At 49.8% G+C, this 18337-nt stretch overlaps 2 protein-coding genes across 5 annotated transcripts in view; both read right to left on the bottom strand.

The window, feature by feature from the left end:
• Positions 1-4263, bottom strand: part of tars2 (threonyl-tRNA synthetase 2, mitochondrial) — a 15848-nt gene extending 11585 nt beyond the window's left edge. Inside the window, exon 1 of one of the 3 annotated variants that reach the window (XM_086155539.1) lies at positions 954-4263. In XM_086155539.1, coding sequence (XP_086011665.1) covers positions 954-1208 — 255 coding nt within the window. In that variant the 5' untranslated portion in view covers positions 1209-4263. Of the gene's footprint in view, positions 1-943 lie in introns of all 3 variants that reach the window. The other 2 variants (XM_086155540.1, XM_086155541.1) reach the window with 2 other exon arrangements.
• rprd2b (regulation of nuclear pre-mRNA domain containing 2b) overlaps positions 1-18337 on the bottom strand; it is a 19143-nt gene extending 806 nt beyond the window's left edge. The window contains exons 1-10 of one of the 2 annotated variants that reach the window (XM_086155538.1): positions 18040-18337; positions 10509-10638; positions 10214-10425; positions 9998-10050; positions 9174-9300; positions 8502-8677; positions 8189-8378; positions 7759-8007; positions 6424-6591; positions 4288-6333 (exon numbers count right to left, since the gene is read on the bottom strand). In XM_086155538.1, coding sequence (XP_086011664.1) covers positions 4373-6333; positions 6424-6591; positions 7759-8007; positions 8189-8378; positions 8502-8677; positions 9174-9300; positions 9998-10050; positions 10214-10425; positions 10509-10638; positions 18040-18235 — 3462 coding nt within the window. In that variant the 5' untranslated portion in view covers positions 18236-18337 and the 3' untranslated portion in view covers positions 4288-4372. Of the gene's footprint in view, positions 1-4287; positions 6334-6423; positions 6592-7758; positions 8008-8095; positions 8379-8501; positions 8678-9173; positions 9301-9997; positions 10051-10213; positions 10426-10508; positions 10639-18039 lie in introns of both variants that reach the window. The other variant, XM_086155537.1, reaches the window with a different exon arrangement.

The following is an 18337-nucleotide window of genomic DNA, read 5'->3' as shown; positions in this document are numbered from 1 at the left end:
TATAACTAAAACTGGTACATAGACACACACACCCACACACACATATATATATATATATGTGTATATATATGTGTGTGTGAGTTTGTGAATATATGGACACATTTTTTTTAGTAATCTCCTTACTAGAGAGTTTGAATTATGGTAAATTTATGCAGAACCTAGAGTACTAAACAACACTAAAAGTCCCTTGACTTTTACTCATTAGGCCTACGAAGTAATATTTTCATAGTGATATTGAGAGAATTCTATATTAAGTGCTGACACTATTTCTTTATGCATTAAAATTTCAATTTACTGTTCCTTTGTAATATCAGCTACAGATTTAACACTCCAAAAGCATAATCGCACCGCAAATCCAAGACCAAGTTGCGTGAGAACATCACTGGTCTTTATGCGCATGGTAGTTTAGATGTGCTGTTGCATTAAATTGATCGGTAACTAACTGATGTGTATTGATCCATAATGTCATGATTGACATTGATGAAGAACGTGACAAGGTTCCTCATGTTGGAATCTTCAATTTATAGTGTGGTGGCAGTAAACTTATAAATAGGAAAGAAGCCGGGGTGAAAAGAGAAAAAAACAGCGTAATTTTGACTTATAAGACAGAATCGTAAACATGTATAAGAGAAAGGGGAATAAGGCAGGTTACAGCAATTAAAGATGGAGCTGTCAATCATCATCCCCAAGGTCAGAAATTTGTTTTAAACGCTTTTTCCCGAGCTAAAAACAAGTGTCACACGGCGTCCGCTAGACCGGAAAGGAACCTTTCAAGTGTCTAACTTTTGAAGGAGCGGGAATTTAAATATCCGCGCACTACGGTTGTGGTTCCCCTTTCCAGCCGCAACAGAGGACGCGAGCAGCGGCTGTCAGTCACGCTAACATCCTCCCTGCTAGCTTTAGCCGCCGCTAGCTAGCTAGCTTCCCTGTTAGCCTAGCGCACCTTGCTGTACCTCCTGTGCGGGCGGAGCGCCGCCGGCCGACGGAGGAGCGGACGGAGCAACCGCGTCGCCGCCATATCGGAGGGAGGAAGAGGGCTTCTCGTCGGAAACACGTACGGCTCCCTCTACGGCGTTCGCTCCGCCGTGTGTTCCGGATGTCACCCCCGACCGGTAGCGGCCATAACGCCGGGAACTGAAAAAAAGCGAGAAGAACCGCGAAGGGCAGGCGGGTGGCGTAACGTCAGCGGGCCTGCGCTGCCGCGTCATGCGCGATCGGTGGAAAAAAAAAAATAGTGCCAGCGGTGGGATGAACGGGGCCCGACGACTCGATTAGCCTCGATGCTGAAAAGTTACCAGCATCAAAGCACCCAAAAAAAAAAATGTATAAAAAACAATCACACACATTTCTGCGTTGTGACGAGTGTCCACAGAGGGCGCTTCCGGGTTGCCGGAATCCAAGCCGAAAAAAAAAGTACACACGTTCGGTCTCGCGAGTGGGTTTAAGCTGCGCATGTGCAGTGCGCATCACGTGTCCAACTCTTTATAGTTTATTTCGGATAAACTGACAACCAAAATCACATCGGGATGTTAAAGTGAGCACTGCGATCACTATTTTAAACTTAAAAAAAAAAAAAAAAAAAAAAATGTGTGCATTCACTTCTAGGACTGGTTTCCGGTTGTCGCGCTTGATCTATGCGCATGACACAGCCAAGTGAATTGGACCAATGAGAGGCGTTCTTCCTCGGAGGAGGACGGGGAGGCTGCAGTTGCAGCAAACGTCCACATGGGGGCGCTTCAGGCCTATATGTAGCCATGCCGCCCTCCTGCACGTATGCACACATGCATGTATGATGTCTGTATATATGTTTATAAACATTTGGAAATCCGCAAAAATAACGCCACAAAAAAAAAAAACATTTGGGGTCTGGCATAACATCAATTGTTTTTCTTCCCCACGCAAACTATACGTCACAGCCTTCAAAGGGAGGTTATTATTATCATGCCATTTATGTTCAACTGCCAGTCATTAGCTGAATTCATAAACCAGTTTATGGAAGGATGTGCAAGTGAAACTTTTTTGCCGTAAGGTCGGTGCTCTGACACCTGAACCCTAACAATAGTGTGTCTCTTGCTGTTGAGACATTTGCGCTAATCTGATATGGACTGAATCTGTGGAGATTATCCACCAAGTGCCCAGCTGCAAGAATGTAGCCTCAGCACAATGTGGGTTGTATAGTAATGTGAAGGTAATAGAAATAACCAAAAAGATATTCTAAGAGTGGCAGTAAGAGCAATTTGAACCTACAAGAAAATACAATAAAAAAGCCCCAAACTTTAAACAAATGATAACGCTATTGTGTGAAAAAGGCACACAAATCAAGTTAAAGCAATCAAACTTATGTGATTCCTACAAAAAAATAAATAAAAACAAACATGTTACATTGACCAGATAAATGTAAGAAAAATTCAAAACAAACTTTTCCAACAATTATTCCACCCATTGGGTTTTACCGACAGTAAATGCACCGTGACATATTCGCTGCAGTGTGTGTGTGAGTGTGTGTGAGTGTGTGTATGTGTGCGCGAGAAAAAAACCAAACGCCCCGAGAAGCGGCCAGAGGGAATTAAACGCATCGAACACACACAGCTTTTGCCACATCTTCAATCTCGGTTGTAAGAGAAAGTCGCCGTGTGTCGGAGGAGGAGGAGGAGGAGGAGGAGGGTGGGACAGAGGAAGATTTACAGGGGGGAAAAGTGACGTCAGGTGGTGTGTTTGCAGTGACATCTCAACATTTGCGGCTTTTCTGCGACAGACGGCTACAGTTTTACAGTTGACAACAGTCTTCACATTTCAGTCAAACATGAGCAATCTCAACAGGTGCGGAAATTCAGACAGGAAATATAATGAACTTCTTGATTCACAGTGGAACTCACTCCGTGACCTGTATATTGGGACTATTAGCATGTAAATGAGTCTTGTTTTTTTTTGTTAGTTTTTTTTTTGTTTTTTTTTTTTTTTAAGGGAAAAAAAAAAAAAAAAGCACACTCCACAATCAGATAAACACAGGAGACACGTGAGGCTGTTTTTCTTCTTTTTTTTTTTTTCTTAGCTGGAATTAAAAGGAAAAAAGAAAACCCCCCTAGCTAGCCGGGTACACTGTATTAGCCTCGTGCTAAACGCCGGCACATCCTGCAGGAGAGGGAGGGGCGAATCACGGTTTAGTCAGACCGTGCTCTGAGAGGGACTTTGGGGGCTCTAGAGGGCAAAGGTATGGAATTAGCAAAGGATGGGGGTGGAGGGTACACAGTATAGACAGGGGTGGATATTTAAAGAATAACTTTGCTGCAACCATTTCTGTCTACAGGCTAAAAGGTGAAAAGGCATGATGAAAAGTGTACGTGGGGGTGTTCTGTCTAAAAACGAGGCAGGAAGACCCCCCAACTCCCAACTCCAACCCCCCAGTTTGAACCAAGTATTTCATTCAGGCCTAGATAGCAGGCGGCTAAGAAGGAGAGGGCGTTAGCCTTGTAGAGAGAACCACATGAATCTTGAGATGCGAGTGTGAGACGGCAGAAGCCCCGACAGGACCGTTTATGGAAAAACAACGTTTAGAGAGGTTAAAAAAAAAAAAAAAAAAAAGCTGCATGAACGCAAGTCATTTTATATATTTACAGGCTTAGAAATACACAGTGGGAGGAAGAAGGAGGATGAGGAGGAGGAAGGAGCAGGAGAGAGCGGAGTTATTTACAACAGGTTTTCCGCGTCAGCCTTCAAGACACACACACGCACACACACACACACACACAAAAATATCTCATCACGTCAAAATGGAGATGAAACACCGCGCGCACCCGGACGTCGGAGGGAGACGGAACAAGAAAAAAAAAAAAAGGAGAAAATAAAACAGGATTACTTTTCGTCACATCACACAGGTTCAGGTTTCCTTCCTCCGCTCTCTCCCTCTCTCTCTCTCGCTCTGGAAAACCGAAGAATTAAAACAGGACAACCGAGACGGGCGTTGCTTTCTAATTTCCTGGCCCTACTTCAACTGAAACTTTTTTTTTTCCTTTTATTATTATTTTGTGCGGCACGTAAGGCGCTATGGAAAACTAAGCGTAGCTTGGAGGTCACATGACGCTAAAGCCTTGTGTAACATGGTGGCTGCGCTGTACAGTGTTCGCCCCCCCCACCTCCTGGGTTGCCGCTTCCGCCACATTGCAACACACACACGCACACACGCACGCACACACACACGCACACACACGCGCACGGGGGCAAGAGGGAGGTGGGGGGGTCGATTTAATTCAAGCTATTTGACAGAGTAAAAGATACCTAGGCTCATACCAGCAGGGCAAACACACACACACTGCGCTGGCTTCGGGGCTAGGTGTGTGGTTGCGTTTCTTGGGTCGCCGCCGTCGCAGCCGCCTCAGTAGCGCGGGGGTAGGAAGGGTCTCTTCTGCGCTTGGAAGGGGCCGCCTGTGAAGGGGGGGCCAGAGCGCTTGACGCCGCGGAACCTCCCTGCGGGGAAATCTTGGTTAAAGTGCCGGGAGGGCGTCCGGCCTCGCGGCGGCGGCCTCAGCGGGCCCGAGAGCATGGGGGGCCGCGGCGTGGGCAGGTTGAGGAGGGGGACGGGGTTGGGGGGTTGGTTGCGGGACTGCGGCGGGCTAGCGGGGGGGTTCTGCACAGGCGGGGCGCCGGATTGGGCTAGCGAGCGAGCGGGGGCGGCGTCAGAGGAGGAGGAGGAGGTCGGTGTGGAGGGGGAGGGCGCGGAGGATGTGGGGGACGGGGACGGGAGGGACAGGCTCAGGGGTTCCTTCACTCGGCCCAGTAACGGCGGGGGGACGCCGGGGGCGCCCGGGCGATGAATGGGCGGGGCGTGGTGGTGCACGAAGGGCTCTTTAACCGTGCCGGGACGGGCCAGTTTCGGCGGCTCGCCCAGTAACGACGACATGAGCGGAGGGGGCGCCGCCTTGTTCCCCCGGGGCCCCCCGCGCTCCACGCCGTCGGGTCTGACGGGAGGCGGGTGGGCGAGGGGGTGGTCGACGTGGACCAGGACCCCGCCGACCATGACCGCGGGAGGCAGGGACGGGAGGTTGGGAGGGGGGGACGGGCGCTGCGACATGGGCGGGGGAGGCGGGCGGGGGATGGCGGGTAGGGCGCCGAAGAAGGGGGACGCGGGAGGCGGGTGCTGGTGGATGTGCGGCGGGGGGAGGGCGTCGGGGTGGTAGGGGATTTGGAAGTGGCCCTGGGGGGGAGGGTGCGAGTGAGGGTGGGAGGGGGGAGGGTGGAGGTGCGCCAGGAGGTGCGGGAGAGGCGGAGGCATGGAGGGCGGCATGTCCTCTGTGCCTCCCTGGCCTAGGTTTAGAGGAGGGGGCACCGTGTGGGGCGAAGGAGGCTGGGCTTCCATGTACTCCTCCTCTTCGTACCACATTGACGCCCCCGGGCGGCCGCCGACCCCTCCCCCGCGCCGAGAGCCTCGGCCAATCACGCGGATGCTCTCTACGGTCTTGATTCGCTCGCCGGTGAGGGGCTGGTTGGAGTAGCCCAGAGTCTGGATGGGCGCCCCCTCAGTGCATGGGGACACCAGAGTCTCGATCCGGTGGTACTGGCCGTCCTTGCCGTCTCCGCCTTTGACCTTGTCGTCCCGCTTGTCTTCGGAGCCGACGCTCGCCTTGCGGGAGCCCGCAGAGAGTCTCATGTCGCCCCTGGAGCTCCCCATCACCTTTACCTGCCCGTGCAGTCCGTCTTTCTTCCCCTTCATGAGTTCGTTGCCGGGGGAGGCCGCCTGCTTCCTCATGTTCACCATGTCATTGTCCTTCAGCTTGGCGCCGCTCCGCTTCACCGCCCCGTATCGCGACGAGGAGGAGGAGGAGGAGCCCAGGAAGTCTCCGTCGCTGTTGCTCCCGGAGGGGGTGATCACGGCGTCCCAGGGGTCGCTGCGGTACGCCGTGGGCGAGAGATTGTTGCCGCCGGAGGAGCCCAGCGACTCGGGCATGCTCCCGGGCGTGTCCATCATCTCGTCCTGGGTGGGCGTGGCGGCGGCCTCGTCCCTCACCGGCGTGCCGTCCACGCCGTCCGGGCTGACGTCGCCCAGCGCCAGGCTGAAGCCTGGGTTGCCTTGCAGGAAGCTGTTGATTTTGGACTCGAGGCTGGGGGGGGAGGCGGAGGCGACGGAGGTGCGGGGGGGCGGCGGCGGAGGGGGAGGGGAGAGCTGCCTCTCCTTCTCCCAGGCCCTGGCTCTGACGGGTACGTCTCGCTTGAGGCTGTTCCCCAGCGCCGGCTTGGGCTTGGGGGGCACGGCGGTTTTGGCCGCCGATGTCTCGGGGGAGGTTTTGGTCGGAGGGGTAGGGTTGGTGCTCGTGACGCTCTGGAGGAGGGACGACAAACCTGCAACGACACGAACACAGTGACGAGCGAGTGCATACGATGCCTCGATTGGCGGTACGGGGGAAGTACCGGGGGAGTGCTCGCCGCTACCTGGCGTGTTGGTTTTGGACAAGGCATTGAGGATCCCCTCCGGGGTGATGTCCACACGGGACAGGATGCTGGCAAGCGCCGGGCTTGGGTTGCTGGCCTTGGGGGTCGCCGACTGGCCGGACGGGGCGGTGGGCGTCCCCGGAGACGGCCGTGGCGAGGGGCTGGCCGCTGAAAAAGCCGACATGATGGGGGAGTAGACAAGAAATCCAAAGTGAGATTCAAATGCTGGAGGGTGAAAGAATCAGCTGTCACCTTGTAAAACAACTGTACCTCAAGCGTAGGAGAGAGGGTGAATACTTGCACTTGCAAGAGAGTGAATGGTTCTACGTCTTTATGTGCGGTGCAAAGAAGAGTGACTGGCAGAATGTCCAGGATGTGTAAAAGAGGATGAATGGCTTCATGTCTAAAGCTCTGCCACCAGCCCGTATGCAAGGTACGCAGTAAAGAAAATAAGCGTCTGGCACGGAATTCTAAAGTCCTTCTCATTCCCTTTCTATCTTTCAGGCGTTAGATCGGCCCTGCTCAAATAGTGACCCTGGGGAACATGCTTTTTTTTTTTTTTGCCGCACTTGAATAAAGTGTAATTGCACATCCACTACAGTGGTTGGCAGTGGCGCTCTCATTGTCAGAGTGTGCGCATTGGCTGTTTGGTGTAGGTTTTTTTTTTTTTTTTTTTTTTTTTTTGCACCGAGCAGGCGATATTTAGTGCAGTAAAACGAACCCTAAAGGGAAAACATTAATTTTTTTTTAACAGGGATGAAAAGAAAGGCGGAGAGAGACGAAGATAATGAGTCCAAAGAAAGTCACCCGAAAGCTAAGACGAGGAAATACGACGAAGCTTATCGGCTTCACTGTGACTACAGTGGGAGACAAGGAAATCTAACACTTAAAATCTTTTCTGTTGCAGACTAAAAACAACGTTCATAAAGTAATTCTTTGTTGTAAGCTGAACTATATTTCTTTCTTTTTTTGTTTTCTTTAATTTTGATAAGGATAAAATTTATACTTATAACAATTTTATAGACAAATTTTATCATTTATAGTCACAGTGGAGAGTAGGGACGGGGGCCCGAATTGAAAATAATTGAGAAGCGCTGCATCAGATGAACCCGCTTCAAACTTTAGGTCGATAAATATCATAATACAGCGGACTGAATCTGGACTCCGGTTGGGAGGCGGGGCTTTTTCCACAGCTGTATGAAAATACATTAAAAATATTCAGTTTAAAAATGTGTTTTTCTTGTAAGGAGCTACTTCAAGGATCCGGATATACTTTCCAGCCTGGAGGATTTATGCATCAATATCACACCATCATCTACAAAGATTCACACCAACCTGTATTCTTCATGGCAGCGGTGAGAGAACTCAGGATGGAGCTGATCTTCCCCAGGTCCACCTTGGCCATGTTGACTCCCAGGGGGGTGGCCGGAGCACTCGGGGACGCGGCGGCGGTGGGGGTCACCGGGGCGGTGACGACGGCGGCGGGGGTGGAATTGGCCCTGGAGGCTTTCGTGGGTGTCGTCGGAGGCTTCGCCGGCGCGTCTGGCTTCGTCTTCGCCGCAGCGGCTTCCTCTTTCTTGTCATCTGCTCGTGACAAACAACGCAGAGAGCGGCGCGTTGGCATGAATGAGGACGAGTAAGGCCCGACAAGGCCCCCTTCGCAGCCACTGACCCCCTGCCGTGGAGGACGCCTCCTCGTCAGACACGTCCATGTCCTCCGCCTCTCGGTTTTCACAGGCCGTTTCTCCGTCATCCATCGCCTTACCGTCCAGCTCCGGGTCCACCTGGGCCCGGCTGACGGCGAGGCCCATGAAGGGCGAGTCGGAGCCGGTGGGGGACGGGGCGTCCTCGGAGGGCGAGGGCACGGGCGAGTCTTCGGGCCCCGGTAACGTTGACTTGAGGGAGTCCAGTTTCCTTTTGAGACTGGCCACGCGGTTGGCAAAGGCATCGTAGGCCTGAGCGGAGGAAGAAGAAATTATTCACATGATGGAATAAAGATAAGAATCCAAAGAGCCTTATAATCTCACCGGAGTCGGAAACTTATCTGGCTTGGGTAAAAATTCATATTGAAAACTCACATTGGCCACAATCTTGACTTCCTTGTACTGCATCTCGTAGAAAATGTCTGCGTTTCCCAAGGCTTCCAGCAGGGGGGGCCCCGTCTTCAGCTCCTTCTCCAGGAAGCCCACAAACTCCTGCAGCTTCAGGCTGCCGTCCTCAAAGTCCTTGGCAAACTTGTTCCCCCCGGCCTTGTCTGGGGTGGGGAGGAGGGGGACACACCAAACCGGGACGGTCAGGGTGTGATCGCAGTTCGATCACTTACAGAATTAATTGACAATTTAAAAGTTTAATTCAGGGTCCTGAGTCATCCATCATGATCGGCATTTGCACGAACCCGGAGGTCTAAACGGCAAATTTAAAGGTCGGATTCCCCTTTTTGGACCAGCGTGTGGCTTCTAAAGTATCTGATTCATTTGTGTCAAAATCACTGGTCAAAAGAGTGCCCTGTCGTTGAAGTGCCAGTAAACATGGACAGGGGAAGTATTGGTGCGACACTTTCGAGTACAAGTAGAGGTACTACTTTCCCCCACAAACGTCCACTTTAGAGAAACGGCGTCAAAGCTACGTATAAACGTTTTTATCAAATCTTCAGCCCGACGGGTTCACGCCGCCGACGCGCATCTGCCGACTTTGAGTGCAAAATCATGACGAGCACATCTGGTAACCCCACGACGCCATAGACATCTGACCTTTAAGCCTCTTGAGGGCCTCCGTGCTGCAAACGTCCACCCTCAGCGCCGCCAGCTGCTTCTCCCTGAACTCTTCTTCGGCGACCGCTCGCTTGTACGCCGCCAGCTGTTCGATGAGTGAGTTGGGCTGTGGAGGGGGGGGGGGGGGGTGCACACAGGAGAGACGAGAAGGTACAGTCGCTACGCTTTTGGACACGTTTTCAGAAAAAGTCGACTGACTGGTGGATCAAATTTGACAACCTTTCGCTTCACATCTTCCCATCGTGCGTTGGCCTTGCAGAGAACGGATGATACCGAATGGGAGTCGAATACATGCATGTGTTGTTACGAGCTCCGGTTCATTTCGGCATGCCATGGAATGAACGTCATGGCCATCTAACAACATACATCTTTAGTACCCTCCCCCCCAGTACCATGGACGTATGTTGTTAGAAGGACTACATGAAAGCGGCATCATCTCAGAAGTACCCTGAAGTCCTCCAGTTGGATAAGAAAGGGTTTCACGACAAAAATCTCATGGCTAGAAAGTCCACTTGAGTGGCTATCACCGAATTTACCGGCATATCGCAATCGGCAGACGTTCCTCAGATGCAGTCAGAGCGACGTTGACACTACTTTTGATGTGCACAGCAATGGTGTTACTATTTTTATGCAGCCAAATAAAAATACCATAGCAGCTTTTGAACTACAGACGCCAAAAGAGGGTGATGATGACACCAACACCTGACTACAGAAACAGCTACGTCCAGAAAATTTGAAAACTGTTTAGTCCGAACACACACACACACACACACACACACAAGAGGCTGGGTAACGGGACCTACTGTGAACTCGGCCACAATCTTTGACTTGAGCGCAGCTTTGGTGTGGGCTGGAACTACAGAATTGAGAAAAAAAAGAAATAAAATGAATGAAAAAGTCATTCAGGATGGAGGAAAAACAGCAACAGCATCTGCAAATATTGGTATGCCCCAAAGGCCGAGTACTTTTGGGGGTTGTAGTACTACTTGGGCGGAAGAGGATTTAGGTGTCAAACAGACCATTCGGGGCCGGCGGCTCTTTGTCCTTCTCTTTCTCCTTCTCCTTCTCTTTCTCCTTCTCCTTCTCCTTTTCCTTTTCCTTCTGCCTCTCTCGCTCCTTCTCCTTCTTGTTCAGGTTGGACTTCAGCTGGCTGATGAGCTCTTCGGGATACACGCTCCGCTCCGCCCATATTGTGAAGATGCGCTCCACCGACTTGCGGACCTTTCCGTCTCTGGGAGGGCGGGTAAAGGGGAAAAAGTCAGTGCTGGCAGGAAAAGATGGACGCAGGTTCAATATTGTGGGGTTTCTACTCACTTGATGAGCAGAGCGGCGTTGGGGAGGACGTCTGCGAAGGCCGTGCGAAAGACGATGGCGTTCTTTCTTTTGCAGTTTTGGATCACGTCGTTTGCCAGGTAGAAGAGGTTCAGGCGATGGTTGCTGTCAGCTGAGGGGGGGGGGGGAGAATTCAAACATTCATTCATCCGTTCTCTACAGTGCGTATTGTAGACAAACATTTGGGGGAGGCGTGCTGGTTGATTGTTGGACTGTCGAAGGAGATGAAGAACCTGAGAGACCCGAAGGATCCAAAGGGAGCCCGACAGGTCAACAGAATCGAACCAGCACCCGTCTTGCAATGAAGGGTCAGACCTTACATAGTTGACTGATGATTTGTGAAAAATCTGTCAAAAACCCACCGGCGTGAATGGATGAGGTCATTAGCTCACGGAGGGAAATAGGATTTCTTCCTTAGAATCACCGTGTGGCAATCTGTTTTCTGCCGTGTTTATATTATTAATAGAATAAGGGTAGAGACAAAGGCCATCAACTTTGACGCCACCTTCGGAAAAGAAAAAAAAAAAAAAAAAAAAAAAAGACATTCCTTGCAGAGCTCTCCGGTCCACAATGACCTTTGGGACACAATGGCCCACTTAAAAACACCAGGCCCGCGTTCGATTTGATTTCTGCCGGCTGCTCCGGCGCCATCTGCTCCTGTGCTTAACATTGTCCGCGATGTCACACAACCGCTGTGCTGTCTGGTGTCGCCGATCCCTCAGGTGGATGCGTCGCAGTGAGCAGCCAACCAGAGAGGTGCTGAAATACCTCTGTGTTTCCGGGACAAACTGCCCCTGGACAATCGAGGATGGAAGCTACTTCTCTGGCTGCGACACATCCAGAAGCCTGGAGTGGACAATGACTGGGGGGTGGCTAGTGTTTAGGGTGGTGTGTGGAGTCTCCATGTACATCTGCTAGGGGTTCCTTCCACGGTCCCAAAACATGCAGGAGGTTCATTGGAGATGCTGAATTTTCCAGATGCGTGAATGAGGGTGAAAAGTAGGATGTCTATAAGATGAAGTTTGTAGACGCGACTGTATTATTTTATGTCTCCGACGGGTAGCAAGAGTGAATGGTTGAACATTTCTGTATGTGACCCTGCAGTGACCTGCAGGGTGAACTCCACCTCTTGCCCAGGGACAACTGGGCTCCAACTTTGGACCTGATTGCAGGATAAACTGTACGGATGATGAATGGATGAATCTCAGAATCACACACACAGGCAGGATGTTTCCAAACCAAACCGCTTTACTGCTCATTGTACCCAGCTTGCAGTCTTGAAGTCAAAAAGCCAGGCAGGCCAACAAACGTCCAACTTTTTATGACACCTTTATCACCGCAGCCAGACAAACATGGTTTGGCCCTGACTGGTCACGTGGACCATCATAACATACCAAGTGCTCTTGATAACGGGCATGACTAGCTAGCATGTTAGCACCTATGGCAACCTGCAGGAGAAGGTATCCAGTCATGGGGGCCCCCAAAGCTGAGCGACAGGTAAGAGAGCATGGTCAAACAGAAGAACAGTTCTTCAAAGAATAAGTCTGTCCCACTCAGAAATACAGCTCTCGACCAGACGGCAGTACGAGTTTAGCTCCCCCGACCTCGGTTCACAAAGCTTTCCTTGGCTGTAACAGGACACCGTTCTCGCGGCTGATTTGCATCACTCCTCACATAACATGCTTGGGCGGGGGCATGTAGCGAGCTGGAGAGGAAGAAAACCTTGTCTCACATCTTCAAACAAGACACCACAACCAAAAACCCACCAGCAAGCGCACCAACCAGTTGGCTCAAGTGGAACAATCCTGCGGTTTGAGCTCGCCTTAGGAAATATTGGGGAGAGGAAAAAAAAAACATTGACGTGAAGTCTCAACAAGCTGATACGCGTCCTGCATCCCAAAATTCCAACAAATTTCGGGAAAGCAGAGTCGTTCATCCTGCGAATGCTGACTCATTTTCACTCTACTATCAGTCACGCCACCCCTACGTTTGAGCCAATTGGGACGTCACAGTTCAACCCATCAGACATGTTTTGCACGATATATACATGCGTCCTTTGCATTAACTGGACACATTGTTTAGTGGGAGTAATTATTATAGGCTTGCATGCACAGCCACGACTATTAAAGCCAATCAATGACTATAAATAAATTATTGATCGGTGCTGGATTGTGCGTGCGTGTTACATGATCATCAGACTTGATATCCGGATGTAGATCGAAAAGTAGGTTAGCTTATTAAAGATGAGGCGACGTTAATAATTCACCGGTTACCACCTGATCGATGAATCGTGTCGGACGCACATCGGAGGAGATGCGCATGACAGATGATTAATTATCAATCACTGCTGTCTTACATCTCTAGTACCAGTATACAGAACAACAACTCACTGGGGCCATGAAAGTGGGTCAACTCGGCTCCAAAATTAACCAAGCCGTTAAACGGCAGACCTGAACCTTGAAGATAAGGGACACAAACAGCAATAACATTTGTAAAAAATAAAACAAAGGAAAAATTCCAGTACTCCAAATCAGTTGAGACCAAGAAAAAGCATGCCCTGCTCCTCCCAAGTGGCAGTTGCCATGGGCAGTGACCATGCCTCCGCCAGGACGGCCCCCCCAACACTGGGGGGCTGAAGCCCATCTGGTGGCCACAGATGCATGAGACAGGACTTGAGAATCAGTGATTATACTTCGATCGAGGTATTTTAACCACTGCATTTTGTAAAGGACTACAGAGATGGAATGGACTACAACATTGGTACCGGAAAGAAACTGGCGAACTGACAGGAAAATTAAAAGCCAAGACAGAAAGCACTTCCTGCCTCGGTTTCCAGAAAAAACAGGCCGGAGAAGAAAGAAACTCCTAGAAGAGCTCAAAGACTTTCCTTCCAGCCTCAAGTCTCGCTCGCTGTGGAAGGTCAAGTTGGCCACGGCGGTGAAGCGACGACGGCGTTCTGGCAGGCGTCGGGGAAACAAACCGCAAAAGTCCAGCTTGAGTGGCGACCACACAAAAAGGCGGGGATGTCAAAATGGCCACGTTGATCTGATAACAACCGAACAAAAACAAACAATATGGACGCAGGCCCAGAGTGGGCCTTGGTAACAGATCTACAATAACAGTTAGCATAACGTGATTCTAAATCAGTTGTGCGGCAGCCAGGAGCAACCCACCATCGTGCAACAGGACACACACACACACATCAACAACAAATGTCACTCATTCTTTTAAACTGAACAACGAGGGGAAACATTCGTTTTAGATGAAATCAATTGACAAATTAAAATAAAATACGATAAGCGCAATAACAGAGGCACTGTGGCCGAGCCCCTTGTCAGTTTGCATCTTGTACAAAAATATAGCATTACAAGTGCAGAGGCTCTTTCCAAAGTCATATTTAGTTCAGCTGGGAAACGCTCACCAGTAATTACTGCCGCATGGAGTTAATCGATGAATTAGAAGAGCGCTGAGGCAGATAAGTACCACATCCACCTGCGTCAACGTACACAAAGTGCCTCGGCGGTAAATGCAATGGAAAGGCAGGGATTTGTCTGAGGGGTTTCGACGACGTTTTAATCGCTCGTCTGGAAATCGCAAATAGAGCCACTCCGTGGTCAAACCGCACCACACCATGCTGAGGGCTAAATTCCTGCAGGTTACCAAAGAGGAAGAATCTGTCGGCTTTTTGTTGGATGATTCCACAGAACCAAATGCGACGGAGACAACACCCTCTCGGCATGGGTTCCCAACTTGCCTCTGAGTGGCAACGAAGCTACAAGATGAGACTATGTCCTTCTGTGGTAGCATTTCGAAGATAGTTTCCCCACGAACTCCACATTCGAGAAAGACTGCCGAACAACTGAAGAGCCGTAGTCCCTCCAGCGTGTCCTGGGCCTACCATGCGGGCCTACTCCCAAAAAGATGTGCTTTGGAACACCTCAGCAGGGAGGCGCCCAAGAGGCATCCTGACCAAATGCCCAAGCCACCTCACCTGGCTCCCCTGGATGCAGAGCAGTGGTGGCAAATGAATGTAAACTAAAAACAGATCATCAGTGGTGTTGCTTACTTGAAACAGAGGTGTTGTGCATGGATGCGGTATCACCTTAAGTTCTGCGGTACAACAAAACTAATTTTAATCAGCACACAGCACTTTTTCTGTCAGTGACTATCCGCCGTAAAGTTACCACATGACACAGCACTAACTTTTGACAATTCTTTGCACCAAACAACGTGGCAGCTGCACCGACACACTGGTGAAAAGGCAGCAAAATAAAATGTAAAAATGTAAGTCAAAGTCGCACAGTTATCTAGTGCAGCGGCTTTAGACGCGAAAATGTGATCAAACTTCCTACACGTTGCAATTTAAGTCACAATTCAGGCGGCACGTAAAGCTTTTGTTCAATTCAGTGCCTGAGCTGTACAAACAACCATCCATGCAGGTATAACAAATCTGACACCCTGCATCCAACAACACCAAGGGTCACGTACCTTGACATTACTTTTCCGATCCTACCGTTTGTTTGTTTCGTTTTACGGCAAGGTGGGACTAATTCTTCATAGCCATTAATCCCCCCACGTGTACAAGTCATATTTTTTTCCACCTGGCGCTCCTGAGGGAGAACCCATCTGACAATCCCATTCCGTCGGCTGCGTGGCTTGTTGACGTACCACATGTACTCACTATGAGATAAATAAATAAAACCACTCGGGAGCACTTGGTGAAATCACTACACCGCCGTTTATAACACTTTTCGAGAAGTACCCAAAATGCTTCTGAAAATTAGGAGAGGTAACTCCAGATGAAAGTGAAAGACACGGCTTTGGACGGCCATTTCAGAGGTGGGGGGGGGGGGGGGGGGGGCTGACGCCGGGTTCCACCAATGTCAGGCATGTCGCACGACGAATCCAAGCGGGAGGTAAACGTCTGAACGGTGACTTTCCAGTTTTAGCTGGAGTTTGCAGATGCTTCTGAAGAAGCTCAGGTTCTGATTTGTCATCTGTCACCAATTGATCAGGGCTCCCTCATCCAAGAACACTTACATTTGAATGAAAAACAAATATGTTTTTAATAAACCCATATAAAAGGAGTAAACACTCGGATGCTGAAGCAGCAGCAACCAAAGAGCCGGTAAAATCTGGAACAGACTCCGACTAGAGCCGAATAATACAACTATTGTTTTCCCACAAGCGTTGTTTCATCCACGAGGCGTCGTGAAGACATGTGTGACCTCCTCTTTGTTCATGTCGCTTAGACAAGGCAGGAATCACACCGGCAGGAAATTCGCGATCTGTCCCTACAGACAACTCCAATCAGATTTGTTCCCGCTCGTGATCGACGCTCGTAACCGAAACGAAAATATCCGATTTCTGCGCGTCCCCCCTTCAAGGTGCGCATCCGATCTGGGAAACATCAGAGCCGGGGCTGCAGAGGCGGCTGACTTCCCCTGATTAAAAACGCAAATATGGAAGCAGACGGATGATCCAAACAGACTGAAAGCTCCGAGCGGCCACTTTCCAAGATCGCGATCCGTCGCCACAACAATGGCCGCGCCAGGCGGGGAGCCAGGGCTTGACCACCAGTGTGTGTTCTGCTCTGCTTACTTTCCTTTATAATTTCCTGCGGGCCTCTGCCAGGGACAGCCAAAAAAAAAGATGACAAGCGCTGTTCGGTCGCAAGATCGTGTCAATTGCAAATACTGAGGTGCAACAAGTGCATGGATGTATATAGGCCAGGGAGAACCTTGTAGAACAGGGGAACATAGCAAAGTACCATTTAGGAACTTGTGGATGACCCACTTTAAAGATGTCACAAAAGAAAGACCATGTTAAAAAATCTCTGAATCACTGTGGCCAGAATGCTGAATCATTCCAGAAAAAAGAAGACCATTTTAAGACATGACCTTACAGATGTTTCGTATAACATTCATTCATTCATTATTTATACAACTTATTCTGCAGCCAGAGACGCGGTGGGCTGCAAGCCTATCCTCAACCATGACAGGGCGAGAGGCAGGGTTCATTCTGAAACAGGGCCACATACAGAGGCAGATAACATTCACGAGTCATATAGAGACATATGACTATCTACTCTTTCCTTTACACATCACACAGAGATGCACAACCATTCATTTAGGGTCTCCAATGAACCTTGGACAGTGGGAGCAACCATGAGGACCCCCACGCAAACACAGGGAGAACATGGAGACTCTACACAGAAAGGCCAGGGAATGAACCAGAGACCTTCCTGCAGGTTGCAACCCTCACCTTCATAGAACAGCTTCTATGTTTATAAGTACTGCAGATACTGCATTCTGCAGTGAAGTACCTGAGAAGTGGACGTTACAAAAGGAAAGTAATACCTCGAAATGGTCCTCTAAATATAGCGTCAGTAAAACGGCTATGAGGGGCATTTGCACACCCACACATCGAACAATGTGCTGTTACAACACAGAGCAGTGTCACTATCTTACTATCCAGGAGTCACCACTGGTAATGATCTTACCTCTCCTGTATCACAATGTTAAAGCCAACGAACTGGAGCATGCTTGCAAAAGATTTGAAAAAATATATTCATGTCTAACTGTACACATACACACATAAATATATATATGTTGCAGTTGTAAATCACGAGTACTATTACAACTCCACTCTGTAGAAATGAAATGTAGTCACTGGACTCTAAAGATTTACTCAGAGACAATAATTTGAATTTCCTCATGGCCCAGCAATTAGAAAATATGATATACGTGTGTGTGTGTGTGTGTGTGTGTGTATATATATATATATATATATATATATATATAAAACATCGTGGCTCCATCCACATCGAAGCTCCCTCCACCATTCGCCCTTTTAAACCTATAAACTCATTTAACCGAAAGACGAATTCATTAAAGTATTTTTAATTATAATAATAATCATAATCATAATGATAATATTGAAAAGAGGGGGAAAACTTTAAATTTACACTGATTTCAGGACTAAATCAACAATTGACCGTGCGTGTTGACGACTGCGTCAGTACGGGCTTGTTCATACATTCAAATCGTTCCAAACAAAACATGATAACGATGAAAAGCTGTCACCTAGTCAATACTGTACAACCTTTTCTGTTGAAACGTGAGCTTTGTGCACAAAAAAAAGCAAGGAAATAGTAAGTAAAAACCCCGAAAATGACCAGGCTATATCCCGCGTAAGCGCTGCGAGGCCCGGCTGTAAACAAGTGTCAGCAACCGCCGCTAGCAGTGCAATGCTAACGCTAGCTCCACTGGAATTAGTGGCTAATTTAAACCAACGATACCGCCGCCGTTCCCGCCTCAAACGGGGAAGCAATTTCACAATAAAACCCGCAGACGTCTGGGTCGAACTTCCGCCGCCGTGCGTCGAACGCGGCGTCTCCGCATGTTTTCCCCGCAAACCGCAAATAAGCGACGACTCGGTCAAGGCAGGTTCGCATTTGAATTAGCCGACGCCAGCTAGCTTACACGCTAGCACCAGCTAGCAGGCTACTCACACTTCTTCAGCCACTTCATCCAGTAACGCACGACCAGGCCGTGGTGCTTTTTGTTTTCGATGCACCAGCTCGAAAGTCCCTGTATCGACTCCATGGTGTTGGAAACTCCCTGGAAGCGCCGGTCCAGAGAGGTCTCCAAGGCGGCGGTGGAGGTGCGGGCTCCATGGCCGCTCGCAGCCCCAGAACTGGCCGCCATCTTTCCACTTGTCTGTGCTGCGGGACGCGCGAGCTTGGCGATGGGGAAAGCTCGCGCGCGGAGGGGGGGGGGTGACGTCACGGATGTCTCATTTTCTCAGCA

This window comes from Fistularia commersonii, chromosome 11 (assembly GCF_037954325.1).
Source record: "Fistularia commersonii isolate RoL2024-O1a breed Wild chromosome 11, RoL_Fcom_v1.0, whole genome shotgun sequence".
In the NCBI taxonomy this organism is placed as follows: Eukaryota; Metazoa; Chordata; class Actinopteri; order Syngnathiformes; family Fistulariidae; genus Fistularia; species Fistularia commersonii.
This window is presented reverse-complemented; position numbering and strand designations above follow the sequence as displayed.